Source organism: Bombus impatiens, unplaced genomic scaffold, assembly GCF_000188095.3.
Source record: "Bombus impatiens unplaced genomic scaffold, BIMP_2.2 scf_0581, whole genome shotgun sequence".
Lineage (NCBI taxonomy): Eukaryota > Metazoa > Arthropoda > Insecta > Hymenoptera > Apidae > Bombus > Bombus impatiens.
The window spans coordinates 161,414-170,959 of record NT_177000.1 but is presented as its reverse complement, the minus strand read 5'-3'; the positions used below and the strand labels follow the sequence as shown (position 1 = coordinate 170,959).

Genomic DNA, 9,546 nt, shown 5'->3' with positions numbered 1-9,546 from the left:
GGGCCGCCGAGGGAACGGCGGTAACAACGCTAGATTCAAGGTTTTCGCGTTCACACCGAATTGTTCGCCAACGAACCAAGTTCGCCGCGAGGGGAGGCCGGAGGCCGGTGTTTGCGTACGCGCGATCGCTAACGAAAGATTGCATGACTCGACAGAGCAACGTCAGCTCCCAGCGAGCAGAGGGCGGCCGCAAGCTGCCGCAAGCCGCAACCCAGGGACTGGTTCGCGTGTCCGCCGGCGAACTCCTCGGCAGGACCCACGAGGAGTTGGTGCTCCTGCTGATCCAGCTACGCCGGCAGAACGCCACCATCTACAAAGCGATGGAGAATTGTCACATGGAGATCGAGGCACAGGTCCGAAGACATTTTCAGAAACAGAATCGTTGGGCCAACGGTAGCAGCTGCGACTGGGAACAATGGAGCCTGCGTCGACCGGTGGCGTCGTGGCTGGTGTCATTTTTCTCTCTTCGACGTCGCGATAGGCTTCCCTCCGTAGCCAAGAACCGCTTTCGAGAAAAATTGTTCTCACAGAAGGAGATCTTAGTCGTTACGCGATAAAATCAGAATTCGGTAATACAATAAGAAAAATAAACCGACGGAAGAAGCTCCTGCGATTTGAACAACATTCTCGCAAACGATTCTCGTTATTTCAAACAATTTTTCATGCATCGTACTCGTCAAGTTTCGATTTTACCAAGGATTTTTTACAAGAATTTAGAAGCATTCGGGAGAAACTTCCTGAAAAGTTTTTGGAGATTCTCGACGATTCAAACGGAGACGGATGTTTTCACGAGGACCATCCGATAGATGGTCGCGATCGAGAATCCTGTTGTACGCGCGAAAAATGCCGCGGAGCATGGCGAAGAACCGGTTTCAAGGACACGTTTCGAGAGAACGTCATTAGGATTGGAACTTTCTTCGAGAAAAAAATTCCGACGAGGCTTTGTTCTCTGCTGTGGCGTGTGTCTCGTCTTTTAGCGTGCCTTCTCAACGCGAATAGTCGATGTCTAGAATGTCGTATGAAATTTTGCCTTCTCGCGCGTTCTCCCGCGTTCTCCCGCGTTCTCCCGCGTTCTCCCGCGTTCTCGTCTACTTTGTACTCGTGTACTTCGATAAATGGTCTCTTTCCGCGTAGATCGCGTTTTCGGACGCAGAACGTCCGCCAACCTCTCCTCTCTGACGTTCGTCGTTCACCTCGCATCGAGAACGTCGTTGGTGTATCGGTTGCCCGCCAGAAATCGTATTACGTTTCCGCGCTGACCCTGACGAACGACTCGACCGTTTCCTTTTTCGCGATTCTCACGCCCTTGGGGCGTATTAAAAGTTTGAACGCGCTCAAACTCTCGTGTCATCCCGTTTTTTTTTCGCTGTTGCCTCTTTGTTGACGACGCTACGCGTTGGGAATGTTAGGCAGTGAAGCTGAAACGTGTTTCCGATCTCCACGTCGCGTCGTGCTAGTTTACGTTCAAGTTTAGCATACGCTGTAGCATAGTCCGTGTTTCGTGGGTTTAGTATGGCGCACTCGGTGAAAGTAAATTTATCCGTGTGTTGCGCGGAGTGTGCGAACATACGTTTCGCAGGTTCTGTTCTAAACGTCTCCTTTGATCGTCTACAGATTACGCGAGCTTGTGTATCATTCTGCAAACATACCGATATTCTCTGTCGTTTTTTCTCTCGCGACTTTTCGGTTTTGATTTTGCAAGCCCTTGCGCTTTTTCGATGCGTTTACGTTCCTTCTTTGATTTTCGAACCTTTCTTCTCGGATCGCAAGGAAACAGGGTTAATGTTTTTCGTAAAATAATGAAAACATGCGAACGTTTCTTCGAGTAAAGTACTAATTACACGAGTGATTGCGAACAGAGTGTCGGCCTTCCTCGCATTGTTGATCAAATATCGCGACTGCGTCAGCAAAACAGAATGCGCTGTCCGCAAGACACGAGCGTGCACCATTAGGCGAAAAGACCCATAGACACTGTGAAGCGTGGAAATTTGCCAGGTGTCACATTTAAAGCGGCATTCTTCTGTGACCCGCAGGCTAGATTGGCAGAGCTCGATACTCCGCGACGATTGGAGAACCTTCAGAAACTCGAGGAACTAAAGAAGCATCTGATGGATCTCGAAAAGCAGGTAAAACTCGCTTTCCACTTTTTCCCTCGATATCTCTATTGGCCAAGCGAAAACTCGTGAATTTTTATCATCGGTAACGAGCCGATCCGACTAAGATTCGCTGAATATTTCTATTCGAAAGACGCAAGTTGCGCGATAAATTAACAAAACGAAATTCGTTCTCCGGCCGGTTCTCTGGTGCTTGATTATTCCGTTCGAGTCGTCGAGGGCCGAGTTTTTCGAGCGTAACCTGAGCTAATTGAGAAACTTGGAAGCAAGGCGATCGAAGCTCGTAAATTCAATGGGTCTCGTATATTTTGTCACAAAGTACGAGAAGGGCAAGCCGCTAGTGAACCTCGTGGACAACATGGTGAAGTTGGGCTCCCTCTACAATCGCAACACTGCCAATGGGACCAACATCTTCTCGGGTTCTCGACACGACCTAGCACACGACAATTCGAGGGATCATCGTCTGGAATTCAATCAGAAGGTGCAGGAGCAACGTTTGCTCGCCGAGGAACGTAGAGATTGGGACCGATTAAGTCCCGATCACGGACAATTACAGGTATCGATTTCCCTCGATTGTTTAGACGACACGATACGCGTATAACAGTCGTTTAATTCACTTAGCCAAAGTATCGGTGAAACGAGAATCTGTTCGCGCGAAATACTGTTCGCGCTTAATTTAATAACTGAGACATGGAAAGTAACGTTCTAAACTTGAAAATATAAGGTTCCATAAAGCGTCACGAGGACCTTGGCGTGCAAAAATACTTGAGTCAACGCCTCGCGTCTATCGCAACCCTAGCTTACGCTCGGTGAAGAAGAACGCAATCACCCGACGACGAGATCCCGCATTTCCTTCGCCTAGCTCGCATTGCTAACCGTGTTTCCCGCTTCGTAACAAATAGCACGAAAGAAACGGCGTCTCGGTGTTGTGGGAAAATTTGCTCTCTGGAGAAAATAGCTGAAACGTCGAAAGGAACGGTTGAGTTTAGCCGGGGGAAGAGAGCAGTGGAAGATCGACAGAAACAGGAGGTTTCGTTAGAAGTATATCGAGAATTATTCGCCCCTTTGTATCCGCACGGCGTAATAAATACTTGCTTTCCAAGCATTCCGTAACGGACGCGCGCGTGCATTTTGCTCAAATTGCGTTACGAGAGAAAACGTCGCGATAAATACGAATTACGCACCGCCAAGTCCCATAACGGTGCATAATACCAACGTGAAAATCAGAGAGGTAAAGCAGGAGACGACGTGGGTTGAAAAAACGCGCGGGAAAATTACGAACCCGACATCGAATACAGTTAACGTTTGTTACACGCAGTTGGCTGCGTGCGATGAGACGTTACGTTAAAAATCGCGATTATACGTAGGTACGCAGGCGCGCGTTTTTCTCGTGTCTTTCCTTTTCGACGATCCGCGATTACGACACGGTGTGGCCATAGCTCATTGTAGCGGAATGGTAATTCCGGTTGAAACGCGACTCCTTGGTCGCTCGACTGGAAAGCAAAACTTCAAGGTTAACTCACCACGTCGCTTCTGTGTCGTAGGCCAAGGTGCAGCAGCTCTACAAACTGGATCGCCTGCTTCAGGAGGAATCCGGAACGCTTCACAGTCTTCAGCAAGACAAGGCGAGTAACGCGATCTCCGATCTTTTACCGTGAAAACGTGCCCGACCTTCTCCGCTTTCCTTTCTTCCATTCGTTTTCAAACTAGTCTTTGACAGATCGTTCTTTCGCGTTTTCGAATCGTCGTGGACGGAACGGGTCCGACGAGCGTTGTACATATCAGACGTGATATACCGTTCGAATTGAAGCCATAGCGCGCATCGTGTGACGGTGAACGTACAGCGTACAGTGAACGCGTGTTGCGTTTAACAGTGGAATCGCTGGAACAGATTATCCGACGCAGAATCGTACAAAAATTGTAAATTATCCGCCATGTCCAGATCCGAGAGAGATTTGATCGTAGAGTGAGAAAAGGAGCGCTACGTAAAAATGTTGGTATAAAAATATTTAGATACATCTGTCAACGGCGATATCTGAAAGATGAAAAAGTCATTTCTTTTGGGATACGAAGAAATTGAAAATTTATATTTTGAAAAATTGACCAATTTTACCAAATATTTCGTAAAATCAAATTCCATCGATGAATTATTTTTATCCTGCTATCTGGTGGCTTTCCAGCAGTTATTATCTTCGAGTCGGTCGGACCAAATCAGTTTTCCAGCGTATTGAACCTTCTCGATTTCGATTACAGGAGATTCTGGAAAAAGCTCTAGGTGGTCTCCGACATAAACTGCAGGGCAGCAGGAGCAATTTGGTGGAAGCAGAGAGATACAGAAAGCAGCAGCTCCTTCTGGAAAAAGAGCTGAGCAGAGTGAGAGTGTTGCTGGCACACAACTCCAAGGTACGAACTTTAAAGCGTTCTGTAGGCTCTTGGAATCGCGGTTTGTCCTCGATCAGCGAACATCAGGCTAGAAGGAAGGAAAATTAACGGAGAAAAAGTTTAACGTAAAATAGACGCCGCCGTCCTGATTCGTCCGTTCGGGAAACAAAAAAGTTGCTATCGGGAACAATTTTTAAGTTTCAACGACAGACGCTACTTGATCGCGAATAGTTTCGGCAGATTCCCACGCACGGCGAAACTTTAATCGGTTTTATGCGAATTTCCATTCGACGACAGAGATGGCGGATTCAATCGGGAAGTTTTCTTTCGCCGGAATAAATTCCGGCGATCTATTCTTCGGAGAACGGGAAGTTGCTCGTGGTTTCCGCCCCGCGAAAAGTAATCGAGGTTTCTCCGTTTCGCATTTTCGAAGATAGTCCGACGAATTGGACGCCGGTCTTTTACCATGTAGAAGTAGAGGAATAGCGAGCACGCATCGCGCGCTTCGTTCTCCAAGGAACTGATTTGCCTGATTTAATCGTCGATTCGTTGTTTCCAGGTAAAGCCGGTATTCTTCCAGGTAAATCGATCAAAACACAGAAATAGATAGATTTCCGTTTCGTTGACCGTTCTGTTCGCATTTTCGTTCTCGACGAAACTTTTAGCTTCTTAACTCTGTTCCTGTAAAGGCAACGAATAATCCTCCCGTATCTTTGCCTTTCAGAAACTCGAGGAAACGGTCGCGGAAAATGCGAGATTGGAACAAGACCTGGTGGTGCTGCGACAGAAGCTGCAAGCATCGAGGAGGTATGCAGGAAATATGACCAGAGACACTTCGGCCACGACTGGCCCTCTCGAAGCAGAATTGAGAAGAGTTCAACAATTGGTCGGGGATCTACAGAGACAACGAAAGGAATTGAGCATTCAAGTTAGACAGTTAACGGAGAAGTCACACAGTCTGGTGCAACAGATTCGACCGCAACCTACTTCTGGTAAGCCGAATCGTTGTTTTTGAGAAGTACGAAGATCGTTTGAAACGTTGAACTTAGAAAAACGTTGAAAGCGTGACACAGCCTACGTTTGAAAATAATAAGAACCAAAGTATATCGCGAGATGAGGTAAATGAGATTTCGTTCTTACGTTACCAACGCAGCTCCTCAAGTGCACCAACCAAAGAAACGAACGCAAAACTCTTGGTTGGAGACCGATCTTGATTCTGGGATAACTCTGGACCACGGTTTGGATTCGCCATCGAGCCCTGCGCTGTCCTCGTCGCCTCGTGGCAAGCAGAACGGTGGACCGTATCCGCATTTCAGTTCACCGACACAGATCAAAGACTCGTCCCCCACGAATCGTCAGCAGACAAACCTACAATCGTACCCTCAGTCGCCGCAGAATCATATTTCCTCGCTTTCCCCTCAGTTACGAGAACAGATTCAACAACATCAGTTGAAGCAACAGCTTCTAAAGGATCAAATGCAGGGAAAAGGAAGCCTGATGCAAGCGAACGTTTCTCCGTTATACGTCAACACGGAGTCTAGAATTCACGGTAAGCACAAAACACGTATGATCTTAACCTATCGAAATTATCTTTTGGCAAAAGTTTCTCTCATCGTCCATCAATCGTATAATACGTTCAACTGATTCAGAGAACAACAGACAAGACGAAAACTTGACTAATGGTACGATTCCTCCGCCGGAGTACGTTCCACCTCCTCCGCCGCCACCCTTGGCCGAAGAAACGTTACTAAACGATAATTACAGACAAAACGAGGACAACAAGTTCGCCGGTAAGTGAAGCAATAACGCAAAACTAACAGACCTTAACACAACAACGATCGATGTTTCGCGATAATAACGTTTTCAAGGTTTAATCCACAACCGTGAGAAACAAGAGATTAAGACCGTGCGAATCGTGAAACGGGAATCGGAAAGACGGCAAAGAGATCGAGGAGACAGAACTGGAAACATTGGAATTCCATTAACGAACGGGCTTCAGGCGCCTGGAGGTGCCAAGAGATTGTGCGACGATGATTTAGAAGGTTCTCAGAAGTTCGAGGTAATTTCTTCGAGTTTTCTACGATTCTATTTACTGCGTTCGATCGATATAATTTATATTCGCCGTGGTAAAATATTTCTATATCTTATCATGGTACAAGTAACGATTAAAGAAAGACTTTCTGTCAGTTTATTTCGAGCCTGAGTAGCGGCTAACTTTGACAAACGATCGACGATGTCGCAGCTTTGATTTTATTTTGCTCTATTTTCGATCGATTTATTCTTAGAAGGCTCAATTGGGAAAGGTGGTAGAAGAGTCGCCGATGATTCACGCTCAAAGCACAGTCCAGCTGACGGATTTGGACGACGTGCAGTTCCAAAGAAGCATGTCCTTACCGAGAGGTTTCGGCGGACAGCGGCAACAGCAGCCCGAGATTCATCAGGTTCCGGTAGTGCCTCCTCCCAGAAGCGACAGCATGCACGCTTTGAGAACCATGCTAGCCAGACGAAATAAAGTCAGGGTAAGTTAAACACGCGTTACCGACTTCTTCCTATTCGCCTTTTTCGATACGGATATGTCAATTAACCGACGAACTAATAAGATTTATTCCTCATTACCTTTCCCCGATAAATCTTTCGTCGTGCTAATATTATATTTTTTGTTTTCGTACGATGTAATCTATGTATACTAAACCTTTTTTTTTTTTGCATGCCACTTGCAATTTTTCGATGTTTTTGACATACAAAATCCAAAACGCGAATCACCAAATTTTACTTACTTCGTCGTAATATTTGTGCATTCTGATTTTGAGATAGAGACATTCGCATTCAGCGCCGGAACACAGTATCACCAGAGTACCAGCATCAACTACGTATAAGATACATATGATTTCATACATTTTCTTCATTTTCTCTGTTTTCGTTGGTTTCGCCTTTCACCCCTCCGTGATGCCTTATTTTGTTCGGCCCTCGCTTCGTCACCCTCCGTTATTCTGCTTGCCGATCAACGCAGTTCGAAACTCAAGATGGAAGCTCGGACAGTACTCTGTCGCCGTATACGGAGAGCCTCGCTTCGAGTTCGCACGTGCCTATGAGCTCGCCGAATTACTCGACCAGTCCGTCCTATAGCCCCAGCCAGCAGAATTATCCGATTAAACCGAACCATCATCAGCCGCCGTACTACCCACCGTACAGACACTACGAGAATCCATTGAGAAACGAGACCATCCCGGAGCCGGTGAGTCCGGAGTTGTTGTCACCGACGAACCTCGAAGGCCAGGACAGAATGTTCGGTTCGTCGTTGAACGTGAACGCGTCGAACTCGCCGCAATTGTCGCCCATTTTCAAGAGCGAGGCGGCGAAACAGATCATCAAGGAGATGACGGAGAAAAAGATCGAGGGGCCGAGGCGCAGGCAAATTCCCCGCGAGAAAAGACGACACTATACCGTGTCCAGTAGCAAACCCATTCTCGATCTAGAAGACACCTTCTCGAAGATGGTATCGTTTATTTTTGTATTTTATGTTTTCATATTTCTCCTCGTTGCCTTCCTCGTTCACGTACATTCGTTTAATTTCCTTTTTCTTTTCCTTTGTTGATTCCGTTTTTGTCATATCTTCGTTTTGTCGTTTCTTTGGCGTCGTTTTGTCGTGTTGCGTGTGTCGTTGAAGTAAAGCGCGCGGTCGATATAGAAACGTTTTTGATGTTCCCTAGGGAATGGGAAGAGCCAGAGATGATCTTGATATGGAACGAGCGCTCAGGCCGAGGATCAACGCGCCGGATGTCGTAAGATCGACTTTGAGTCACAAAGAGCTGAAGTATAACGAGAGTACCATCGATCAGCTGCTAGGAACGCCCAACAAGATCGTGATCCCTGAAAGATATATCCCTGAACAGGTGACAAATTTACGACGTAAATACAGTTTGTACGCCACTGTATCGATGCTTTGGTATAACGTTGAAACAATCGCGTTCCAGACGCCGGAATTAACTGCAGAGGAACAAGAGCAACGATTGAAGAAAGCCGAAGCGATAAGAAAGATGCTGTCGGAAACAACCGTGACTGCGCCAGATGGAAGCGGTATGCATCCGTGCAACTTCCTTTTAACGACAAATTAGTTTTTAGGTTAATGAAAGATCGCAAATATTAAATAGTCACGCGAATCGTTATCTCGTTATCTTTTTCAGACGATAATATCAATATCGAACAATCAGACAGCTTGAAGAGAAAAGTAGTGGAAGAGAAACGGCAAAGAGATCACATTTTGCAACTGAATCAAATTTTGGCCAAGCAAGTTATGGAAAAGAGCAAGATGGTGGCGGGTACGTCGCAGTTCGTTATAAATAAATAGTTTATTGGTTTGATTTATTCTGCTTGTATCTAATATATAGCGACTAGTGGTGTGACAGCATGACCAATGTTTAGGTAGACTTTCGTGCCTTCTGCTATTTCCTAGTGCGGAAGGCTTACGCTTATTCGATTCGTTCGTTGTATATTTTATAACGGAACCGGACGAATATCGTCACCTATCGATCGAAATGAATTGCTTATTTTTATCGGCAATTAGCGATAATATTTAGACTCGGGATACTTGATTGTTTAAGAATTTGACAGTTCCGTACATAAGACGTTGGAAATGTTTTTCATTGGCATGCGCCGTCATGAATATTTTTATTTCGACTATGTAATTAATTTCTTCGTTGAAAGTCTTATCGATGTGAGATATACGTACATCGTTGTGTCATATGTAGTGAGCGTTGTTTGGATTGTTTGTGCTGTGTATAGGTAACCAGGCACACTGACTGACATGCTTCCTCCATCTTCCCATATAGGACACGCACATCATATTATCGTTTCTCAGGTTTGTTTATATTTTTCTTTCATCTTCTTCTTCATTTTTTTTTTCTACATTACTACCCTTCATACATCCTTTCCTCGATTAATTTCCATTTTCCTCGGTAATCTTATTTGATATGGAACGTTCGTTGGAAAAGTAAATTAATCGTTCGAAAATCTTGAAGAAATTTCTATATACAAATACAAATACATAAAC

General features: G+C 45.6%; 1 protein-coding gene across 16 annotated transcripts in view; it reads left to right on the top strand.

Moving 5' to 3' along the window:
- The window catches only part of LOC100742314, a 189,628-nt gene that overhangs the window by 176,198 nt on the left and 3,884 nt on the right, over positions 1 to 9,546 (top strand). For 12 of the 16 annotated variants that reach the window (XM_033322226.1, XM_033322220.1, XM_033322218.1 and 9 more), the window contains 15 exons: positions 156 to 353; positions 2,034 to 2,126; positions 2,434 to 2,670; positions 3,659 to 3,739; positions 4,368 to 4,517; positions 5,056 to 5,076; positions 5,221 to 5,488; positions 5,650 to 6,045; positions 6,146 to 6,286; positions 6,365 to 6,555; positions 6,782 to 7,015; positions 7,507 to 7,992; positions 8,207 to 8,389; positions 8,471 to 8,573; positions 8,681 to 8,815. In XM_033322226.1, the coding sequence (XP_033178117.1) occupies positions 156 to 353; positions 2,034 to 2,126; positions 2,434 to 2,670; positions 3,659 to 3,739; positions 4,368 to 4,517; positions 5,056 to 5,076; positions 5,221 to 5,488; positions 5,650 to 6,045; positions 6,146 to 6,286; positions 6,365 to 6,555; positions 6,782 to 7,015; positions 7,507 to 7,992; positions 8,207 to 8,389; positions 8,471 to 8,573; positions 8,681 to 8,815 (2,917 nt within the window). Of the gene's footprint in view, positions 1 to 155; positions 354 to 2,033; positions 2,127 to 2,433; positions 2,671 to 3,658; positions 3,740 to 4,367; positions 4,518 to 5,055; positions 5,077 to 5,220; positions 5,489 to 5,649; positions 6,046 to 6,145; positions 6,287 to 6,364; positions 6,556 to 6,781; positions 7,016 to 7,506; positions 7,993 to 8,206; positions 8,390 to 8,470; positions 8,574 to 8,680; positions 8,816 to 9,278; positions 9,355 to 9,546 lie in introns of all 16 variants that reach the window. The other 4 variants (XR_004462186.1, XM_033322230.1, XM_033322222.1 and 1 more) reach the window with 4 other exon arrangements.